Source organism: Marmota monax, unplaced genomic scaffold (assembly GCF_021218885.2).
Source record: "Marmota monax isolate L192 unplaced genomic scaffold, Marmota_monax_Labrador192_F-V1.1 WCK01_AAM20220418_F8-fsc00008, whole genome shotgun sequence".
NCBI classification, from domain to species: domain Eukaryota; kingdom Metazoa; phylum Chordata; class Mammalia; order Rodentia; family Sciuridae; genus Marmota; species Marmota monax.
Window position 1 is genome coordinate 23,200,694 of NW_026694432.1, and position 24,020 is coordinate 23,224,713.

General features: G+C 39.2%; 1 protein-coding gene across 3 annotated transcripts in view; it reads left to right on the forward strand.

Annotated features, from left to right (window-relative positions):
• The first annotated feature begins 11,659 nt into the window (after window positions 1-11,659).
• Window positions 11,660-24,020, forward strand: part of Hnrnpr (heterogeneous nuclear ribonucleoprotein R) — a 35,948-nt gene continuing 23,587 nt past the window's right edge. The window contains exons 1-5 of one of the 3 annotated variants that reach the window (XM_046468750.2): window positions 11,677-11,810; window positions 14,949-15,117; window positions 17,535-17,653; window positions 18,278-18,385; window positions 22,117-22,230. In XM_046468750.2, coding sequence (XP_046324706.1) covers window positions 14,961-15,117; window positions 17,535-17,653; window positions 18,278-18,385; window positions 22,117-22,230 — 498 coding nt within the window. In that variant the 5' untranslated portion in view covers window positions 11,677-11,810; window positions 14,949-14,960. Of the gene's footprint in view, window positions 11,811-14,948; window positions 15,118-17,534; window positions 17,654-18,277; window positions 18,386-22,116; window positions 22,231-24,020 lie in introns of all 3 variants that reach the window. The other 2 variants (XM_058571058.1, XM_046468752.2) reach the window with 2 other exon arrangements.

Genomic DNA, 24,020 nt, shown 5'->3' on the forward strand with positions numbered 1-24,020 from the left:
CATTTTCTTTAGGCAATCATCTTTAGGTAAACACCTGGGTTGGTTCCACAATTTGGCTATTGTGAATTATGCTGCTTAAAAAAATAGATATGTATGTATTACTGTAATATGCTGACTTTAATTCTTTAGGATAAATACCAAGGTGTGGTACAACTGGGTCATATGGGTTCCATTTCTAGTCTTTTGAGAAACTCTTCATTCTCTCTTTTTTTTTAAAAAAAATTTCTTTTTGTAGTTGTAGATGGACAGAATGCCTTTATTTTATTTGTTTTTATGTGGTGCTGAGGATCGAACCCAGTGCCTCATGCATGCTAGGCAAGTGCTCTCCTGCTGAGCTGTTACAGCCCCAGCCCCAAGAGAAACTCTTCATTCTCTGAATAGTGCCTTCCAAAGAACCAACATTTTTTTATGAAAATAAATGTTCTGATAAGATTTTTACCCAAGCTTTTCTAAATTTCCACACTTTAGCTCTTGAAGGATGTAACTTTCATCTTCTGTTTCCTGGGAAATAAGGGGAGAAGCATACTTTCTGGACTTCACTCCATTTGAATACATCCACCCTTTATTAGGGTTTGGCTTTTCCCCCAGTAACACTACCATTTGACCAGGGCAACAGAGCTGCCCGTTGGGGCTCCCCCTCTCTATTTTTTGGTACCAGGGGTTGAACCCAGGGGCACTTAACCACTGAGCAACATCCCCAATCCTTTTATGTTTTGTTTTGAGACAGGGTCTCACTAAGTTGCTTAGGGCCTCCGTAAGTTGGTGAGACTGACTTTGAACTTGCCTCAGCATCCTGAGTCACTGGGATTATAGGCGTGCACTGCCATGCCCAGCTTGGGCCATTCTCTATAGAAAGCCCTGATTTGGCCCTCTTCTACCTTTACCTTTTCCAGTGGGCCAAGGGAATGTATCCCTGCAGAGATCCTCCTCCTCACTCCTTCTAGATCACAAACTGCAAGTGTTTAAGACATTGTAATTCTTTGCCTCAACAGTCTACTTCCAATCCTCTTCTCTAGGTTCATTCTCTTGAATGCAGATCAAACTGCCTGTGGGTACCCCCAGTGCTTGGGGGAATTGCCACACATGGGCACAATGACCCTCCTAGAATGGCACAGAACCAAAATGGGAAAAGAAGAGGGCAGGCCCCCATTTCTACTCTTACTTCAGTCCAGGTCCCAGGTTACTAGCAAATATTTCCATGAGTGATTTATGATAAGGAATAAGCCCTCTTTCCTCCCCAGAACCCCTCCTACCCCACCAAAAGACTAAGGACCTATGAAATTCAGATTTCTGAGGTGAGTGATTTGTTAGATAGATAAGTAAGCTATTAATGGAACAAGAACTCAAAGAAAAGTGGGATGGGGGTAAAGACTACCAGCTAATTGAGTCATCTAACAAAAATCTGTTGAGTACTAACTTTTGTGTCTTCATAAAACTGAATAAGACAGGGGCTGGGGCTGTGGATTAGTAGTAGAGTGCTCAGCATATGTGAGGTGCTGGGTTCGATTCTCAGCGACACATATAAATAAATAAATAAATAAATAAATAAATAAATAAATAAAGCTATTGTGTCCAACTACAACACACACACACACACACACACACACACACTGAACAAGACAAATTCTGTCCTTGTTGAGCTATATAATGGTTGGGGAACTGGATGATAATGACATACACAGGTCAGGTGGTAGCTAGTCCAATAAAGAAAAATAGGGATGGCACAGTGGCGCTCACCAGTGATCCCAGCTACTCGAGAGGCTGAGGCAGGAGGAACACAAGTTCAAGCTCAGCCTCTGCAACTTAGTGAGACTCTGTCTCAAAATAAATAAATGGGAATATAGTTCAGTTGTAGAGCACTCGCCTAGCATACACAAGCCCCTTGGTTTGATTCCCAGTAATACAAAAATAAATAAAGCAAGGGGAATGAGTGGGGACTGTATTTTAGAGAAGGTAGTCATAGAAAGAGATGCCGTTTCGGCTGGGGGTGTGACTCTGTTGTAGAGTGCTTGCCTAGCATGCCTGAGGTCTGGGTTTTATCTCCAACACTACAAAAACAAACAAACAAATGAATAAATAAATAAAAATTTAAAGGTGCCATCTGAACAGCTTTCCAAATCAGTTGCCAGGATACCTAGGGACAGCATTTTAAGTACTTAATTTACTGAAGAGCAAATGGAACGGTGTTGCAGCAGATGGCACTGTGGAGGCATAGTCACCAGGCAGGCAGAGGGGATGGAGCTCAGTGAGTGGGTTGAGTGGGAGCAGATGAAATCATGTTTAGAGATTAATTGTTTGAGGAACCTTTTACATTCAATCATATATCCATATGCCCAGCAGGCATTTCAAAATATGAGTCCAGAGCTCAGGACCTGAAGTTAGCTGTAGACAGACAGGGAACAGGCATGGTGGTGCACACAGCTTGGGAGGCTACGGCAGGACAGTCTTAAATTCAAAGCCTTGTCTAAAAATAAGTATAAAAAGGGCTGGGGATGTGGCTCAATGTTTAAGTGCCCCTGGGTTCAATCCCTGGTGAAGAAGAAGAAAGAGAGGAAGGAGGCGGAGAAGAGAAATGGGAATAGCTAGTACAGAAATGGTAGTAGTAGTAAAAATCATGCAGGGGAATGAGATGATCCTCATAGAGTGTGAGAACTGTATGGAAGGACAGAATTCTGGAGGTACCAACAGATAATGAATGGCAGAGGAGAGGACCCAGAAGGAAGTCCTATGATACCCAGAGAAGAACCAAGAGAGGAGTCACAAGGTGAAGGATGGTCCATGTTTCACTAAGTCAAATTGCAGCAGATGTCCAGAGACCTGGTATTTGAAACTCTTTGTAAATGGGAAAACTCTAAGTATAAGCTATTATGGTGATTGTTAGGGTAGCTGACGCAGATATCCATGAGAGACACAGCTCTGAGTTCAAGCAAAGGTTTATTGACAGGGAATGTCTGCCAGGGTGCCCTTCTGTAAGGCACAGCAGCCAGAGTCACTTGAATAGAGGTTTTTACATCATCTTTAACAAAGAACAAAAGCAAGCTGGAATTGACCTTGGGTGCAGGTGGTTGGGTAATAACAGATTTTTGTTTAGGGACATGGTGGGGCTGCACGTTATGGGAACAAGTTATCGAAGTTTCTTTCTCTTGGCAGTTACTAATGTCTAGGGACCTAACAGTAATTATTAATGATATTTAGATAGCACATACCTCCTACTTCTAATGGATATTTTAACTTAAGGGTAATGAGAATTTGGTTATATACACAGCCTATTTATAAAATTTCTTAATGTTTTGTTGAATTTCCAAGACATATGAAAGTTATATTGAATGGTATAATTACTCCATGGCACCACACTGATGTTGGAAACAAGGCTCATAATCCCTGTAGAATCTGATTTATGGAGCTGTATATTTACCTGTATATTTGAATATGGGTAATAATACTTATATAGAACTCTTCCAGATTTTAAAGTAGGCACAGTGGTGCTTATAATTCTAGCAGGACCAGGCAGGGTGATCCTAAATTCCAGACCAACCTTGGCAATTTATCAAGACCCTGTCTCAAAATAAAAAATGAAAAGGCCTACGGATGTATCTCAGTGGTAAAGTGCCCCTGGGTTCAATCCCCAGAATTACCCCTCCATACACATTAGAACTCATCTCCTAGAATGTGATTTCTGGAATTGAGGTGACATCTACTACTGCCTCCTGGGCCTGTCTCTTTAAAATGGTTGCACTGAGGGTGCACTGATGGGTGCACTGAGGTCCTGGTGGTGAATTGCCAGGGAATCCCACTGCTGCAGAATGGGTGAAGGTTGCAAATAAGTGTTCAGCACTCTTAAATTGGATTTGACAATTCTAACTGGACTTTAAAAAGTTTATTTTTGCTTTTTTTGAATTTGGGGAAATGGAAGTTTGGAAAGGAGAGCTCACGTTTCCATCTTATTTTTCTGTTTTTTTTTTTCCTTCCCATTTTCCCTCTACAGACTCCAAGAAGAAAACTCATGAAAAAAAATTTAAGAGCCAGGTGCAGTGGCACATGCCTGTAATCCCAGGGGCTTGGGAGGCTGAGACAGTAGGATCTTAAGCTCAAAGCCAGCCTCAGCAAAAATGAGGCATTAAGCAACTCAGTGAGACCTTGTCTCTAAATAAAATACAAAATAGGGCTGGGTATGTGGCTCAGTGGTTGAGTGCCCCTGAGTTTAATGGCCGGAATGCACCCGCCCAAAAAAAATTTAAAAGCAAAAAGAATTTCAGAAACCAAACTATAAGCAACAGGTTTAGAAATAGGAAGGCTTAAAATGAAGGAGATTTAAAATGACTGTTTTTTTAAAAATACTTTTTGAAAAATACTTTTATTTTTTATGTGCTGTTGAGGATCAAATCCAGTGCTTCACACATGCTAGGAAAGCACTCTAACACTGAGCTATAGTCCCAGCCCTAACCTTTCTGGTTTTGATTAATCTTTTTTGGCCCAGTAGCATAATGATGAAGAGAATAAAATCCAGAGTTACACCAGAGTTTGGGTCTCAGCTCTGACTTCAGCCTTAGTTTCATATACAGAAGGGAAATGATATCTTTTGGGACTTGCCTCATATGTCCTGAGCATTAAATGACATAATTGTGCTAAGTGCTTAACAAATGTTAATGAGGATCATGAAGTCCATGTAATCTTACGGAAATTTTTATTTTCTAACAAACCTACCAGAAAGAGTTGCTCTTCTAGTGTTGAGACCTTGTGAAGACACAATTTTGTTTTTAGATAGTAGTCCCCTTATTCATGGAGGCTATGTTTCAAGATACCCAGTGGATCCATGAAACCATGGATAGTACTGGATCCTACATGTTTTTTTTTCCCCTGTGCATAAATACCTATCATAAAGTTTAATTTATAAATTAGGCACAGAAAGAGATTAACAGTAACAACTATAAAAAAGAACAATTACACTATAATAAAAGTTATTAAAGGGGGCTGGGGATGTGGCTCAAGCGGAATCGTGCTCGCCTGGCATGCGTCCGGCCCGGGTTCGATCCTCAGCACCACATACAAACAAAGATGTTGTGTCCGCCGAAAACTAAAAAAAAAAAAATATATATATATATATATATTTCTCTCTCTCTCTTAAAAAAAATGCACTTAAAAAAAAAAAAAAGGGCTGGGGATGTGGCTCAAGCGGTGGCGCGCTCGCCTGGCATGCGTGCGGCCCAGGTTCGATCCTCAGCACCACATACAAACAAAGATGTTGTGTCCACCGAAATCTAAAGAATAAATATTAAAAAAAAAATTCTAAAAAAAAAAAAAAACTTGTGAATTATTGGGTTGGGGTTGTGGTTCACTGGTAGAGTGCTTGCCTAGCATGTGCGAGGCACTGGGTTCGATTCTCAGCACCACATAAAAATAAATAAAGGTCCACCAGCAACTAATAAAATATTAAAAAAACTTGTGAATTATTTATTTCTGAATTTTTCCATTTAATTTAATATTTTGGGGAGTACTAGGGATTGAAGCCAGGGGTGCTCTACTAAGCTCCATCCCCAGCTGTATTTATTTATTTATTTATTTATACCAGTGATTGAATTCAGGGCACTTAACCACTGAGCCATATCCCCAACTCCCCCCGTTTTGTATTTTATTTAAAGATATGGTCTCACTGAGTTGCTTAGAGCCTCACTAAGTTGCTGTGGCTGGCTCTAAACTCCTGATCCTCCTGACTCAGCCTCCTGAGTTGCTGGAATTATAGGCCTATGCCACCGTGTCCAGCCCTTTTTATTTTTTGAGACAGGGTCTCACTGAATTGCCCAGGCTGGCAAGACAAACTTGGAATCCTCTTGCTTGAGCCTTCCAAGTAGCTAGGATTACAGGTAGGTGCCTTTGTACCCAGGTCTATCATGTTTTTTTGGCTGGTAAAAATACATACCTCTACAAGTCACAAATCTGCCAATACTGGTACTCTGATTGAAAGTAGTTATTGAAGTGACATTGGAGTTATACAGGCTTATTTGAGTCTTAGGTCAGCTGTGGTGTGGCTTTGAGCAAATATTTTAACCTCTCCAAGTCTTGTTTTCTCAGTACAATGGATAGTATTTCTAAGTTTTCTGGTTCCATTTAAGGGTCGGCAATAGCATATGTAAAACACTCAACACACAATAGGAACTCAATAAATGGTAATTATTATTAACAAAGATGTGCTACTAAGATAGAAATATACTTTTCTTTCCATTTTAAAATGGCTTTGATGAATTTGAGAATTTGAAGGGGAATTTGGTAGGCCAGCCCCAGGATAATCTTCTTTAAAAGAAAGAAGTATGCCAGGTGGGGTGGTGTACACCTGCAATCCCAGTGGCTTGGGAAGCTGAGGTAGGAGAATTGCAAGTTCAATGCCAGCCTCATCAACTTAGTGAGACCCTGTCTCCAAATAAAAAATAAAAAGGGTTAAGTGTGCCTGGGTTCAATCCCTGGTTCCAAAAAAGAAAAAAAGCTACAAAAATGATAAGGCAGATCTTATTTGTTTTAAGTTCTGAAAGTCATCCATATATAATACTTTATTTTTATTTAAATTTATTTATTTATTCATTTTTATGTGGTGCTGAGGATTGAACCCAGGGCCTCGAATGTGCTAGGCGAGTGCTCTACTGCTAAGCCACAATCCTAGCCCCAACACTTTATTTTTATAGATGCATCATCTTAGGAGGTATATGAAAGACAAAGAGCCTTCAGCCCTAGTCAATCTTGGTTGGAGCACCACCATTTGTTTGTTTTGTTTTTGTGAGGCTGGGGATCAAAGAGCCCAGGATCTCAAGTATACTAGACAAGCTCTCTATCAATGAGCCACATCCCCAGTTTAGCACCACAGTTTGGGAACCTTTCTTAAAATAATAAAAGTTATTAAAGTTGGGCAAAATAAATAAATAGTTTTACTTAAAATGGGAAAACTCAAGGCAGATATGAAATTTTCAAGTACAGTAGGGTAGAGGGCTCTTGGCACCTACATTCCTACATTTCAGCAGGGATTTTTTTTTTCTTTTTCTTTTTCTTTTTTTTTTTAATGTGGTACTGGGGATTGAACTCAGGAGCACTCAACCATTGAACCACATTGCCAGCCCTATTTTTCTATTTTCTCACACACGCTAGGCACCACCCTAGCCCTATTTTTCTTTTTGAAATTTTATTTAGAGACAGCGTCTCACTGAGTTGTTTAGCGCCTAGCTGTTGCTGAGGCTGGCTTTGAACTTATGATCCTTCTGCCTCAGCCTCCCAAGCAGCTGGGGTTACAGTGTACACCACCACACCTGGCTATGGGTTGGTCTTGTTGCTCTTTCTGCTAACATTCTACATAAGGGTATTTCTTTCATTTTCTCTGTATTCATTCATCTCTCCTCCTCCTCCTCATTTATTTCCATACCTTCCATGTGCCTTTACTTTTTGTTGCTGGTGCTGGGGATTGAACTTAGGGCCTTGTATATGTGAAGCCCTTGCTCTACCACTGAACTACATCCATAGCCCTGCTTGTGCCTTCGAACTGTGCCTCTGATGATTTAGCCCTGCTTGTGTTCAGTGGTGAGACAGGGTGATGCTATGATGTTCAGGCTGGTCTCAAGCTTCTGACCTCAAGAGATCCTCCATTCTCCTGCCTCAGTCTCCCAAGTAGCTGTGAGTACAAGTTCATGCCTCTGGGCTGGCTAAGTGAAGGCCTTCTGGAGAGGCTGAATTGATGTATATCATCTTGTGTGGAGTTTGGAATAGGTTGACTGTTTCTTTCAGTATCAGGAAAGGGACAAGCAAGGCAAAGATTAATTGAGGGATCCTGTGAGAAGTTTGGTGATTTTAAAACAACTCTTTGTTACTTCAGGTTGTAAATAAATACTAAATGTTGAAGTTTCAATATGAATATTCTGGTCCCTATAACTGTTCTAAGAAACAAATGCATATTCATTAACTTTACCAGCTCTCAGACCACAGATAGGGTCTGACAGGGAAGGGTTATGGGAGATTCTGGCTGTACTGTTACCTGTATTTCTTTATTTCTCTCCTTTTTGTACTTGGGATTTGGGGATTAAAACTGAGCTACTTCCCCAGTCCTTTTTAAAAATATTGATATGGGGTCTCACTAAGTGGCCTAGGCTTGTGATCCTCTGTGCTACCTAATTTCAAGAGCAGGGATATAGCTGGAGTTCTCCTTACCAGTCTATTTTATTATTTGTATTTGTTCTACCTTATCTGCTAGAATAAACTCTTTAAGAGGACAGAGATCATGTTAGATTCATTTTATTATCCCTACTCTTAACACAATAATTTGTATGTAGAAGGCATGCAATGAATATTTATGGAGTATTGAATTCTGAATGTCTATGGTTTTATTTTATTTTTGGTGACTATACTTTCCAAATTAAAAAAAAATCAAGCTATATGGTCTGAAAGGGTGGAATACACTAAAGAGAACTATATGGAAGAATATTTGAAATCTTATCCCAGACAACAGTGGGTGTTAGAATTGTCTTAATTACAATATCTAGCACAGGTGTTCTTGCATGCTAAGCACAGCTGTAAAACTAAGTGCTGGGAGCCATTAGCCAAGTAGGTATGACAATTTCCTTGCCAGCGTACCCCATGTTGCTGACATGTTGCAGTGACATTGAATGTAGGTGACCTTGCTCAAGGACCAAGGCAGATTAGGGTGTTCCTGGTTTTAAGATAATCGTGTTTAGGGCGTTCCCAGTTTAGGTTCCAGGTTTAAGGTTTAAGATTATTCCTGCTGGGAATAGGGCGTATCCTGCTGCCTGAGTTCCCCTTGAGTTCTCACGGGATTCAGACAGTATATTTTGGGAGACAGAAGCCCAGTGGAGGTGGATTTGGGCAGAGAACGTGATTGTAGACGGCTGGTGTGAGTTCGGGAATAAAGAGTTGCTGTTTGAATCTACAAGCTGTGTGGTGGCTCGTGATAAAGTGAATTTTACAGAACATACAACTTCAAGCAGCTTGTGTTTTTAGTTGGCAATGAAGTATTTGGTGAATAGATGACTTATTTTCTTTTTCCTCACCCTGAATTAGTTTTGTAAATGAGTCTGGGTGTTAATTGGGGGGGAAGTTTTTCTTTTTTGTGGTGGGGATGGCGAAATGTTTTTGAGTTTTTTTCCCCTTAGGTCTTTCTAGACTCCTAAAGGCAAATGACTCCAGGTAACAGAAAAAGAAAATCCAGTATCAGGATAATCAGAACACCACAGGTTTACAATTTCTAGAAACTAGATCCACGAGTAGCTCTCACTTTGGAGGAGCTGTCCTTTGGAGAAATGGCTGGTAGTTAACTCTTTCTTTCCCCCCTTAATCAGACTTCTAAAGTGTTTTAACCCCTTAAACTTATTATTACTGAAAGTATTTGGGGATGGTCTTTAACAGGGAAGAGAGGGGGTGGGGGAGCAAATGTTTTCTTTCTAAGATTTTCCACAGATGCTATAGTACTATTGGCAAACTGGTTAGAGAAGGCATGTACTGCTATGCTGTTGGCACGAACACCCTCAGGGATTGGAGCAGCTTTTATCCTTGGAAGAGTTTTCCCAATTGAAGCTGAAAAGTACAGCACAGTGCAGCTTTGGTTCATAATCAGTCAACTCAGGAGAACTTCAGAAGCGCTTGACTAGGCCAAATGTTGAAGTTAAGTTTCCAAAGTAATTTAAAATACTCATTAAAGGGGAGGGGAAATTTTTGGCAATTAGTTGGCAGTGGTCTATTGTGGTTGGGGTGGGGGGGTTAGGTAATTGTTTAGTTTATGATTTCAGATAATTCATGCCAGAGAACTTTAAATACTTAGGATGGAAAACTAAAGAACTCTACTTCCAAGTTGGCAAGTAACTCCCAATCATTTAGTTTTTTTCCACCAATTTTGGAATTGGGCATCCTGGGAAGATTTCACTGGGTGTACCAGTGCATTATTAATTTAGGCAAGGAAATTGTCATACCTACTTGGCTAATGGCTCCCAGCAACTAAGCTACACCCCACCTCAGCATTTCTATAATTTTCACATCCCATGACACAAAAATTGAGTCCACCCAGAGATTGGTCCTGGGTGCAGAGTGGATGACTTAGCCTGTTATGTATTGCTATGACGGAATACCTGAGACTGGGTAATTTATAAAGAACGGATATTAATTTCTTATAGTTCTGGAAGCTGAGAAATCCAAAATTAAGGCATGGGACCTGAAATGGGCCTTCTTGCTGTGTCATCCCATGGTGGAAGGGCAGAGTCAGTGCCAGAGAAGCAAGCGATCAAACTCAACCTCAAGCCTTTTTTTAAAAAATATTTATTTTTTAATTTTTTTTTAGGTGGACACAGACAATATCTTAATTTTATTTTTATGTGGTGCTGAGGATCGAACCCCTCACACACGCCAGGCAAGCGCGCTACTACTTGAGCCACATCCCCAACCCTTCAAACCTTTTTAAAATCAGCATTAATCCAGAAGACCTAATCACCTTCTATAGCCCCCACCTTCCAACACTGAATAAATGTTCGACGTGGCTCCAGTGCAACTGGAGTACACGTTCAAACCATAGCAGTAAGAGTATTAATTAAATTTTGGTTTCTGGGATCTGAGAAACTTAATATCCTCAAGTGCATCTGGAAATTCTACTGACCACTTGACCTCCTCAACTCTTTAATACGGGTGGAGAGCTGCAAATTAGGATTAGGAGAGAAGGGCAAGGGCCCGCACTAGGGAAGTGAGTTGGGAGGGTTTCTATGGGATGAGTTAGATTTGGCCTAAGGCAAGGACAAGGAATAAATCAGGGGTGAAAGGTGAGAAATCGGTTTAGGTATAACGGTAATTAATCCCCTTTGGAAGATTTCCTTGTCTGGATGTTCTTTTGGTTTCACTGATAAGCCTACTGTCCCAAGTACCCTATCCACTTTATGGATGTTAACGGGCTCCAAACCCCGTGGGAGAAAGGTTCCTGCTTTATAATTTCTGACACACGTTTCTCGAGTCATGCCCACTTCAGCGATTTCCCTCAAGTCTGAGCTGCCACCAAAGACGTGCGCAAAGAACCCAGGGAGGGAAAGAGGCAGTTTTCGGATGGTTCCACGGGATGCTTTTCTATGCAAAACTCTACAGCAAACACACACACACACACACACACACCGTGTATAAGACACGTAACTCGTGTTCTAACTAGAGCCAAAAGGATGACCTCGAAAGGGGGCCGAACGCGTGGCGATGGGCGTGTCTGGGGCGCTAGGGAGGATTCGGGGGCTAAGCTGCACCGGCACCTGGGCAGGAGCGCCACGGCGAAGCTGGCCAGTACTGACCATAGGGGGCGGGGCGCCGGAGGCGGCCACGCGGCGGGAGGCCTGAATTCTCCGCCTCTAGATTTTCGGCCTCGTACCGGCAGCCAACTAAGAGGGAGGAGCCTCGGCCACCCAGAGCCTGGTGCCCTACAGCCTCACCACTATTAGGGGTTCTCACCACAGACCCCTTTGTGTGCCTGCCCCCGCCCCGGAGGCGCCCCAGCCAGTGGCGCTGAGTATCCTCATTGGCTCAGCTGACGGATGCACCGATTGGTTTTGGAGCCGTCCGGCGTGGGCCGCTTTTCCTCGATACTATTGGCCATCTGAGCTGTCTGTCAGACTGCCTCGCGAGGTGATTGCCCAGCGGCTCCGAGTCCCTGGAAGTAGTTCCGGGAAACCCCGCGTGCTGCCGGGATCGCATCTCTGTCCATGAGGGGGGGGAGGGGGTGGCGCGCGCGCCATTTCTAGTCGTTTTCAAAGCGCCTCGCGCTGATTCTCACGGGCCCGGCCGCCGGCCCCTGCTCTGCCCTGGTGAGTCTCGCGCCGGCCCGTGGGGGGAGGGGCCGGGAGCTCCGGTCCAACCCGACTTGGCCCGGCCCAGGCTGGTGCCTGGTCCCCAGTTTCATTTGCGCTCCGAGGCCCGGGGGTGGGGGTGGGGATGGGCTGGGGGCGGCTTCGGCCTCGACTGGCCGCGCAGCCGTGGGCCTAGCCCCTCCGCGGCGCCTCCGCGCCCTCGCTCAGCCTCCCCCGCCCCTCCAGTCCCCGTCCCTCGGCCCGGCCCGCTCGCCGCTCTCCGCGCGGCCTGCCGGCCCGGCCGCACTTTTCCCGCCTCCGCCCGCGGCTGCTTGCGGCCCGGCCCCATCGCTTCGCTCAGCCGGAGCTGCTGGTCTCGGCCGGCCGGGCCGCCAGTGGGATGTGTCGATAGTCGGGTCGGGCCTGCGGGGGTGGGGTGGGCAGAGGGCGGGGGTGCAGACCGCAGGGTTACCCGAGCCGGGAGAAAACTTTTGTGTGAGCAGAAGGCGAAGGGCCGATTTATGTGGGAAGCCTCCCCCTCCCCCGTTCTGCATGCTGCGAGCCGAGATTTGAAGGAAAAAATGACTACTAGAGGCCGCGAAACTTAGGCTTCAAGCGGTGCCTGAAATGGATAATTCTGAGAATGTCATAGGCGCACCAAATTGGAAAAGCGATTCTTTTTCTTATACGGTAGTAACCGTATTGCCAAAATTTAAAAATTAAAGTCTTAAAGGTTCTTGAAAGGTTCGGTCCTTCCACACTACCTGTTTGAGATTTTTCCTGTCCGCAGAGGTTGAATTTATGTCTCATGAGTCGTAGGGTAAGGGCTTGACACTGCTGAGCCATGAGATAACCGTTAGTTTTCATTTCGTTGGTTCTTTTAAAACCCGTCTCTTAACGTGAAGGATTTTCTGAACAGAGATGTTCAGAAAAAGTCAGGGAGGAGATAGTACTGACATCCCAAATGTCCCAGCAGCCCTTTTAAAATCTTATTTAAATATCTCCTTTTTGCAAAAATGTTTAGGTCAAATGACTACAGTCACCTTAGTATATTTGCTGCATCCAGAAATATGGTTTGGCTGTGTGGCATTGTGTTGAATTGACATGAGTTTTAAATGGTCTCATATGACATAAAAGTCTTTTAATGAGCATTTTGTATTCGGCTTGAAGAGAGATTTTTTTCCCCTTGATCTGAAGGTTTTATTTTCTGGAATCTAATTATTTTTTAATAAAACGTTTACACAGTTATTCGGGAAATTTTAACAATTTCAACGTCAACTTGTCTTACCTTTGCAATCAATTGGTAGTTACAAACATTTCTGTCTTGTAGTTAATACACGACTTGTCTTTTTGCTTTACACATTAAAAAAAGCCCACTTTAACAGATGTTCATTGAACTTTTCTGTTAAATATTTGCCTCTTATCTGTAACTAATAGTATTCCCAGGTGCAATGCTGTGAGGGTCTTGTGATACCGAGAACTTTTTGAGTTCTGATGATCTTAAGGGTAGTATTTTGGTGTGGGTGGGCCCAAATGAAGTTCACAAACAATGAAGTTCACAAAGAGATTTTGGATTTTAGGATACAGCTTTATAGAATTAAGTTGTATTAATTAGTAAATATATTCTTCTCACATAATAGTTTCTTGATCAAAGTATGCCAGGCTTAAATTTTCCATTTTTGCTAATTCATCAGAATTTGAGGCTTACCTTGAGAAACATCCACCTAAAGTTTAACCACAATCTGGGTCTATACAGATATTACAGGGCTATCAAGTCTTAATGTTTTGTGGTCCTGAGAAGTCATGATATTATTTATCTCACTTTCAGAGTAACATTTATACATTTTCCTTTCTTCTTCCTACTTTCTATTACCTCGTTCTCTTCTTGGTCTTCCTCCCTTTTTCATTAACTGCAGTTAAATATCAGTGGATTTTAAAATGAAAACCTGTTTTAAGCCGGGTGACTGCACCTGGTGCATTTGCACAGTGTTTGATAAGCAATCTGAAAGTGTGGTTATCTTACGTTGTCTTAGTGCTTTTTAGTAGACTTGTATTTTCTTTGTAGCTGATTGAGTATCTTGAGTTTCTTCAAGAAACGTAGGCATTTTCTTGAGATCCACCTTCATGTCTTTTATTTCAGTATGTGTTGCAGTGTCTTTATTCTGCTGCCTATTATCTTCATCACATTATAATTTTGCCATAGACAAATGCACTTTAATTCCCTGGCTTTTGAGGCACTGTAGAGACTGGCCTTGCATGGTTTTATTATTGACTTTCTCTTCAGGGAATTGGTCCATTTCAGCATTACGCACAGGCTGAACATACAAAATGATTTTTGGTAGGTTAATCTGAGAAATCTTAGATAGTGTTTGTTGAAATTATTTGGAAGAAGTTAGTTGTCCATCAGTATGTTTTTGCATCTTTAGTGATATGAAAAATTCAATATATTCATGACTTTTTTTTTTTTTAAAGAAGCAATCTCAACTGTAGCTCACTTATTTTTATGTGGACTTAAAACAATTGTTTAGCTTTTAAACTTGGTCATTTTTTCTTTTAAATCTGTGAATGGGATTAGCAAATTAATCTTAGAACAAAAATTAATGTGAAAGTTGTGCTTTTTGTTTGTGTGAGGTGGAGAAAACCCAAGCCACCAATCAGCATGTTGAACTAGAGACAACAGGGACTTATTTCACCCAATGTTGTATTTGAAGCAGAGCTAGGAAAATTTGAAGTCTTTAAATCTTGATTAAGTGGTCTGTGGGCATTCATTCTGTGTTTAATCTAAACTTCTAAAAACTGTATAAGAATTGAGCGCCAAGGGGCTTTTAGGATTTTGTGGTGATTTGTTGATCTGCTCACCAGGACATAACAGCTGCTTTTGTTAATCAGCGATTCTACCTTCAGTAAATTTAAGCCTTTATTTAATTTAGCGTACATGAAGTTCCTTAAAAATCTAATGCTTTCATGTACATATTCTATAGTTTTACAGGATTATTATTGCAAATTTAGGTCAGATACATCACAAAAGGCATAAAATATTATTTTGGATAGAGGTTATTAGCAGCATGTGTACAAATTAGTTTAGATAAATCATGCATTGTCCTACAAACTAGTTATTTCTGGCTTAATGTAATATAGCTCCTGAATTTTTTCCAGCAGCATAATAAAATGGCTAATCAGGTGAATGGTAATGCGGTACAGTTAAAAGAAGAGGAAGAACCAATGGATACTTCCAGTGTAACTCACACAGAACACTACAAGACACTGATAGAGGCAGGCCTCCCACAGAAGGTGGCAGAAAGACTTGATGAAATATTTCAGACAGGTATAATATGCATTTCTTGTTTCTGACTGGTTATGAAAGTGAGGGCAAACCACTTTGAATTTTATAAGTTTTTTAAGGTTAAATAATGCTTATTGTTTTTGATCTGTGTAGAGCTGAATATTTGTTACTTTCCCTTCATTGAGGACATACTGGGTTTGACTTTGATATTCTTATTTTATTATTTTGAAGCCGCCTTAGTGTTGAATATGCAGTCTTAGTTGTTTCAGAACAGTACATCAATTTGTCTTAGATTTACCACCAATTAAAAATGTATGTTTCAGCATACTAAATTTTGCATTTTTTTTCTTAACTTTAATCAGTCATCATTTTGCTTTTACTTTTCTACTTTTAGCTTCTTAAAAGTGATTGTTAAATTAGCTTAGGTCTGATTAGGTGGCATAATAAGAGGAATAGTTAGAATGTTTTGTCTGAAATGATAATAAATGTCAGACTCCTTGAGAGTGTGTGGTTTGTCTAGTTTCAAATGAATAAAAACCCACATCTCTCTGTAATTTGGAAGTGTTTGGTTTGTAACAGCTGTTTTTTTTTTTTTTTCCTTTTTTTTTCTTTCTTTTTTTTTTTTTTAATCCAGAAGTCCCATGGTTAAGTGCTTAAGCAAATTTGAACATCTTAATATGGTTGGTTGTAAGTGGTTGAAGTTTCAAAGAGGGAGAGAAATATTTACCCTTAGGGAGCGTTGTTCATAAATAAATGTGTCCTCCTCCTTTGGGGCCATAGATGGAAACTTTCTTCCTCTGTGTTTTGTGTGCCTGTCCAGATTTGGGGAGAGGTAAAGAGAAAGAGAAAAAAAAACCGAATTGTCTCACTCAGAAAAGTGTCTTAAGTACAGTAGACAAATAGCTGTTTTTTTTTTTTTTTCCTTCTTAAAAATAATTTAAATCTGGGCAGCTTAGGATAATTTTAGACACTAAAATGACTTATAAAAATGACTCCTGGGTGATGGTTCCATTTGAAAATCAGTCCTCAGGAACTTTCTGTGACATTCTGCCTTAGAGAATTGGCAGTGATATGCTTAGAGATGCTCTCCTGTAGAGTGTTTTGTTATTGCTAAGAGGCTGATGTTTTGGGTGTAGGATTGGATTGACAGAATGGATTGATGAGTGTCCTGAGTTGTGGCTTTGGGTGGTGGTATGAAATATTCAAGTGAAAAAAAAAACCTCCCATTTATTTATGCTCATTTTGAGCTTTTAAAACGATCATGGCAACACTTTTTTTTTAACCTTTATTTTATTTATTTATTTTTATATGGTGCTGAGGATCAAACCCAGTGCCTCACACATGCGAGGCAAGCCCTCTATTACTGAGCTACAACCTCAGCCCCAACATTTTTTTTAAGTAACTTTGCAAGTGGCATTACATTTATTTAAAATAAATTTACTGTATGGAATAAAGTTCTTTCTGGCTTTACCAAAATGGAGTCAACTTTTGATGTTAGTTCATATGGACTTGGGGGTTTTAATCTGTCAAATATTTCCATTTATGTTGGATCAATTCTGAAATAGCTTCCTTATATAGAGAGAATAATAAGTACCACAAACTTAACAGAATTAAGAAAGTTTATTTTAAACTTAGTAGATGTTCTGTGTGCAGTTAAATATAGTACATATGTAGAATGCAGTACATATATTTCCTGTATAGTTTACTTATAAGTCCATAAAGTTCTTATTGCCATTTGAAAAAGATTATCATTATTGACAGTGTTTTGAATGCCACAGCAACTTTTTAAATCTCAGCTTGTATGAGAACAAAGAATGCCTTAAAATACGACTTTCAGAATTGATTAATCAAGCTGCACTTGCATAGAAGAGTTTAAAATTATGCCTTTCCACATTCTGACTGCAGCAAAGTAGACACTCAGATAAACAAATGCATTTCATTTTCTCTTTAGTGTTAGAGAGGAAAAGCCTGTGACATTTTTTGGAGAGTGGAAAAAAGTAAAATTGGTTTTCATGTTTTCCTCCATCTCTTATGTAGTAAATGACTGTAACAACACATAATTTGAAGATTTATCCTTGAGAAATACAGTGTATTCTTATATTCTAACATAAACCAGAATTTGTTATGTGAATGCTTAGTCTGTAGAACAGTATGTGCATCAGATTTAACTTTCAGACTGTCAAGTCTTACAGTGTTTGGGGAGTTGGAAATGGATTTCAGGATTTTTTTTCTTTTTTTGTGGATTGAAATTCATGTTTATAGTGTTGACATTTTATCTTTTATTACCATATTTGTACTTGACCTTTCTACGTAGTATTTATGTAGCTGCATACATGCATAGATGTAAATGAAAAATATAGTTAGTGATAATATATGCAATTCTTAGTAGACTTCCATAGAACAGTTCAGCTTACCCCTTTTATTGCAATAATATTACCCCTTTTTAATTTAATTTTTAGGATTGGTAGCTTATGTCGATCTTGATGAAAGAGCTATTGATGCTCTCAGGGAATTTAATGAAGAAGGAGCTTTGTCTGTTCTACAACAGTTCAAGGAAAGTGACTTATCACATGTTCAGGTAAGGTCATTACTCAGAAATACCTTTGAATAGTTAATGACCTGAAATTTTACTATTACCATACTTTTCTTCCTGTGGAAAAGTGGTCATTTGTTACTACTGCTTTCTTTAGGAAAAAAAAAAAGTGTAAGGGGGAAAAAAAAACAACCAGCTGTGGCAAAGGGTTTCAGAAGCATAATTATAAAACAAAACAGTATGTTTGTTATTTTAAAAACTTAAAATTGAAGCCACAGTTAGATGATTGTTGCTATTAGGTTTTTACATGTTTGAATTGCTCAGATTTTTAACATTTTTGGATTATCTGATACTGTTTTATTATCTCGGAGGGAAATAACATAGGTGGGAGGAATAATTTCAGCCATCTGGCAAAGGTAGTCCAGATTCCGTTAAATATCAACAAAGGGAAGACTGTTTTCCAGTGTAGAAGATAAGCTCCATGAGGTCTACACTGTCTTAATGCTGGCTGATCCAGTTATGGGCACATAGTAACCACTCAGCAAATATTTGTTAAATGAATGAATATTTTGTTAAAATTTCAGTCTTCTGAAATTTAAATTTAATTGTATATTTGACACTTGAGAGATTCCTGGTGATTCTTTTTATTGAATTATTTGCCTGTTTTAGAACAAAAGTGCATTTTTATGTGGAGTTATGAAGACCTACAGGCAAAGAGAGAAGCAGGGCAGCAAGGTGCAAGAGTCCACAAAGGGACCTGATGAGGCCAAGATCAAGGTAAATCTTGATTTGGATAGTTGTAATGTTTGATGAAAAGCTTTAATTCAGATTCTCCCTCATTCCATGTTCTTCTGGCTACGAGTGACATGTTCATTAATGCTTTCGATGATAGCTTCTTGGATTGGTCCAGTGATGTTTTTCTGTTCACTTTTTCCCAAAGCACTTTGTTTCTTTTCTTTTAGTAAAGAGATGTTGTTACCACTACCTTCCTCCTCTTGAATTTTCACTTAACCTCAGTATCTTTGTAAAACAGGACTAGTAATTGTGCCTAACTCAGTTCTGAGAATTAAATGAATTAACATGTAAAGCACTTAGAATGGTGCCTATAATATAGGAAGGACTATAATTGAGTGATTAGCATTATTACTTAAATGCTCTGAAAGGTAAATATAGGACTTTTAGTGAAAGATAAACCGAACAAGTCCTTAGTTAAATGGATATTGATGTCTTGCTGCAGGGATAGACTCCCCCAACCCAGACTTTTTTTTCTCTCCCTCTTTATTGCACTGGGGATGGAACCCAGGCCCTCTTATCTGCTAAGCAAGCACTGAATCTCCACTCTCCTTTTTTGAGATAGTGTTTTAATAAGCTTTCCAGGCTGGCCTAGAGTTTATGATCCTCCTGTGTAGGATATAGATGTATACCACCAGGCTGAGCTTCAGATTTTAAAATTTGAAATAGTTATTTAAAGTTGAAAATGTTAAAGTTGTTTGTACAAGTGGTTTGTTTTACAGTGGTTTGTTTTAGATAGGAAATGTAACTTGTAGTTCCTGCCATGTAACTAATTTATATAGAGTTCCTTTGTATTCCCCCATGTCTCTAAAGTGGCATAACCCCATTCTTTACAAAAATTGTAATTAAATAGGTGAAGTAATAAGTTACTTTAAAAAAAAGTAACTTGGAGCCCGGTTGTGGCCCAGTGGTAGAGCATTTGCCTAGTATGTGTGAAGCACTGTGGTCCTTAGCACCACATAAAAATAAAACAAAGGTATTGTGTCTGTCTTAAAAAAAAAATAAAAAATGGGGCTGGGGTTGTGGCTCAGCGGTGGAGTACTTGCCTCACACAAGTGAGGCACTGGGTTTAACCCTCAGCACCACATAAAAATAAAATAAACATGGGGCCAGGGTTGTAGCTCAATGATAGAGCAATTGCCTAGTATGCGTGAGGCACTAGGTTCGATCCTTGGCACCACATAAAAAATAAACAAAGGTTAAAAAAAATAAACAAAAGAAAGGTATTGTGTCCATCTACAACTAAAAAAAGAAAAAAAAGTAACTTATTAGTGTTCATAAATAGGCCTGTATGATTTCCTTTAGAGCTGGCTGGCTGTTCTTGGTAAGGTGTATATTACATATTTACATGTTATTTCTATAGTATGCATATTAGGCTTGTATTTTAAAAAAAAAAACAACTTATTTTTTATTTTTAAATACCTTTATTTTGTTTTTTATTTATATGGTGCTGAGGATTGAATCCAGTGCCCCATATGTGCGAGGCAAGCATTCTACTACTGAGCTACAACCACAGCCCCTAGGCTTGTGTTTTATATTACATGTATTTCTGTGTTTAAAAGTAGAGAGAGAGCTTTGAGGCAAAGGTAGGAGAATGGAAGGTCTAAGTCATGCAATCCTGTAGAATGCCAGAGTTCAGTGAATTTAATATCTAAAATTTGTTGTTTCTCTGAAATCATATGCTTTTAAAGACATAAAAGTATAGAATTTTTCTAGGTAGATTGCATTTTTTTCTTTTGCCATTTTGTCTTTGTTCTATAGTCATTTCATATGAATGTTGATTCACTTATGTTACAAGCTTCTTGAGGGCAAGGACATTCTCTTCTATGATTCCTCTTGATAACCTAATATAATGTTGTGAGAAAGGTTGGTAATCAGGAAACAAAGTTTTATTTGTTTTTTGAAACCTGAGTGTATTTATTTGGTAATTACCAAATTTCAAGTCTGTACTGTGTGGGAAATTATCTTATGGAATTTATAATACAGCAGAAGTATGAAACAAACAAAAGCATCAAGCAAAATGTTAAACTGGAACTTTGAGTACAGTAGAGTGCAAAGTAGCAATAGAGGAATGTGCATGATAATAAATGAGAGAAGCTGCATGAGAGAGGACTTTATAGGGGAAGTGGTACTAGGGATGGAACCAGGGGTACTTCACTACTGAGCTTCATCCCTAGCCCTTATTTATTTATTTATTTTTAAATCTACCTATCTATCTATCTATTTATTTATGGTACAGGGATTGAACTCGGGCACTTAATCACTGAGCCATATCCTCAGCACTATTTTTTAAATTTTATTTTATTTAGAGACAGGGTCTCATTGAGTTGCCTACTGCCTCGTTGCTGAGGCTGGCTTTGAACTCGAAATCCTCCTGTCTCAGCAGTCTCCCAAGCTGCTGGGATTACAGGTGTAAGCCACTGCACTTGGCTCCTTTTTATTTTTTATTTTAAAACAGTCTCACTAAGTTGCTGAGATTTTTGCTAAGTTATTGAGGCTGACCTGGAACTTGCAATCCTCTTGGGAGTGTTGCAGGGATTGCAGGCATGTGCAATCATGCCTGGCAGAACTTCTGATTTTTAAAGGATAAGAGAGCATTTTGAGTCACAAGAGTTACTAGTGGAAATAAGAATGGTGTATAAGGAAATTTTTTTTTTTTTTTTTTTTTTAAGAGAGAGAGGTAGAGAGAGAGAGAATTTTAATATTTATTTTTTTTTAGTTATCGGCGGGCACAACATCTTGGTTTGTATGTGGTGCTGAGGATCGAACCCGGGCCGCACACATGCCAGGCGAGCGCACTACCGCTTGAGCCACATCCCCAGCCCAAGGAAAATGGTTTAATTGAAGTATAGAAGGTGAAAGATGAAGATTGTATTCATTCATATTGTAGTATATCAATATGAATAGGTAGCATGGGGTCAGTTTATGTCAGTTTAATAATCCTTGCCCCCTTTTTTCTGTTCCCATTTATAACAGAAAAGTGATGTGTGTTTAAAGATTGAATTTGCCTATGACTCTTTCTATTAAATATATGGAAGGGAACAGTTAAATAAAGTGGGGGCAATGTGGAAGAGGCTGAATTTTTTTTTTTTAACCTAGCTATAAAATACATAGTGTGATGCCACAAATGTGTAATTCCGACATTCTTTTTTTCTTTCTTTCTTTTTTTTTTTTTAGGACACAGTACCTTTATTTTATTTTTTATTTTTATGTGGTACTGAGAATTGAATCCAGCACCTCAAATGTTGTAAGCAGGTGCTTTACCACTGAGCTACAACCCCAGCCCTAATCCCACTATTCTTGAGGCTGACACAGGAGGATTGCAAATTCAAAGTCAGCCTGGGCAATTTAGCGATACCCTGTCTCAAAATAAAATTTAAGAAAAGAATCCAAGTGTGGTGATACATGCCTAGGGAAACAGCTACTGGGGAAACAGGGAGGGGATCATAAGTTTACTGCCAGCTCGGACAATTTAGTGAGACCCTGTCAAAATTTAAAAAGAAGGGAGGATGTAGTTCCGTGGTAGAGTGCTTGCCTACTGTACATAAGTCCCTGGCTTCAATCCCCAGTATTGCAAAACAAACGTATCCTAAGATGTTAGGGTACCTATTTAAAAAAATTATTTTTTGTTGAGGTGCCTTTTGAAAGTGATTAATAGATTGATACATGTATGAATGGTTATGTATTCAAGTATAAACATATGTAATTACTTCTAGGCCTTGCTTGAGAGGACTGGTTATACTCTGGATGTAACCACGGGACAGAGGAAATATGGTGGTCCTCCACCAGACAATGTATACTCTGGTGTGCAACCTGGCATTGGAACAGAGGTAAGTGTTCTTTAGCTGTATGCCACAGTCTTTCCATTTTGTTTAGTTGTTCCATCTACTATAAGATAGGAGAAAATACTTGATTCCTTTGGGGATATTCATATATATATAATTTTTAGCAAGGATAATCTTTATATAGATACCCACACATCTTGTAAAGAAATGTATTCTTGGAAGTGGTTGCTTAAACCATGTTACTAGCAATAACCATAATAAGGAAGAAGTAGTTGTTTTCTTCTGTTTTTTCTTTTGAATTTTTGGTGCTGGGCCTTGGACCCAGGGCCTCTTACATGCTAAGCATGCTCTCTACCACTGAGCTTTACCTCTGGCCCTGTTTTTGTTTTTTAGCGTCAATAATTTTGAACTGTGTTTGTCTTGCCTCTTTGCCTTCCCCCATTGTGTGGAATGTACTTAGTATTTACTGAGAAACATTATTGATGGGAATAGATTGCAAAAGGGAAGGATATGGAACCAAAGAAAAAAGATTGAGCATGTTACTCCATACTTAAACAAAGAAATAGTTCCTGTTCCATCTGTGCTTTCATAAAAATTTCTCCATATGCCTTTATATTCTAATCTGTTAAGTGGAGAAAACTGCCCAAAGTAACCTCTGTGATAGTATGGACCTTTTCTGATTCAGTGTCTCTATTTATTTTGGAGTACTGGGGATTGAACCCGGGTCTTGTGCATACTAGGCAAGTGTTCTACCACTGAGTCACATTTTCAGCTCTTTCATTGTCTTATATTTTAGTGCCTAGCAGAATGCCAGGAACATAGTTTTATATAATATTTGATGAAAGATTTATGATGGTCATTTCCTTAGAATACTGAAATCATGGACTTCTAAGTAACTTAAAATTTAAGTTTTTAACTTAAAATTCAGGATTTTCTTTAAAACAAAGTGTTTCTTAGGTGATAGTAGTTAAATATTGAAGATGTGGGGTTGGAGTTGTAGTTCAGCGGTAGAGCACTTGCCTAGCATGTGCGAGGCCCTGGGTTCAATCCTCAGCACCACATAAAAATAAATAAACAAAATAAAGGTATTGTGTCCAACTACAACTAAAAAATAAGTGTTAAAAAAAATATTTACGATGTTATTTAGGTATTGGTATCATTTTATTAAGATATTTATTAGAGTTAAATAATTAACTGGTCTTATTAGCAAAAAAGTGTAATTATCTAACATAAAAATAATATATTGTTTTTTTATACATATAGTAATATACATAATAATATATATATATATATATATATATATATATATATATATATATATATATATATATATATATATATATATATTAGAGTTCCAAGAAATTTTAAGTGTACTCTTTTTTGGGGAGTGGGTACCAGGGGTGCTTAACCACTAAACCAGAGCCAGAGTCCCCCCCCCCACGCCCCCCCCCGCCTTTTTTTTTTTTTTTTTTTTTTTGGTGAGACAGGACCTCCCTAAGTTCCTTAGGGCCTTGTTAAATTGCTGAGGCTGGCTTTAAACTTGTGATCCTACTGCCTCAGCCTCTTACACTGCTGGGATTACAGGTATGCGTGTGCCACTGCACCTGGCTTTAAGTTTAATCTCTTTTCTTTTTTTTTTTTTCAAGTTGTAGACGCTCACAATATCTTCCTTCCTTCCTTCCTTTCTTTCTTTCTTTTTCTTTGTTTGTTTCTTTATATGTGATGCTGAGGATCAGTGCCTCATAAGTACAATGCAAGTGCTTAGCCACTGAGCTACAATCCTAACTCCCTAAATTTAATCTTGATTCCCATTTGAGTAACTTTAAAGGAAGCAG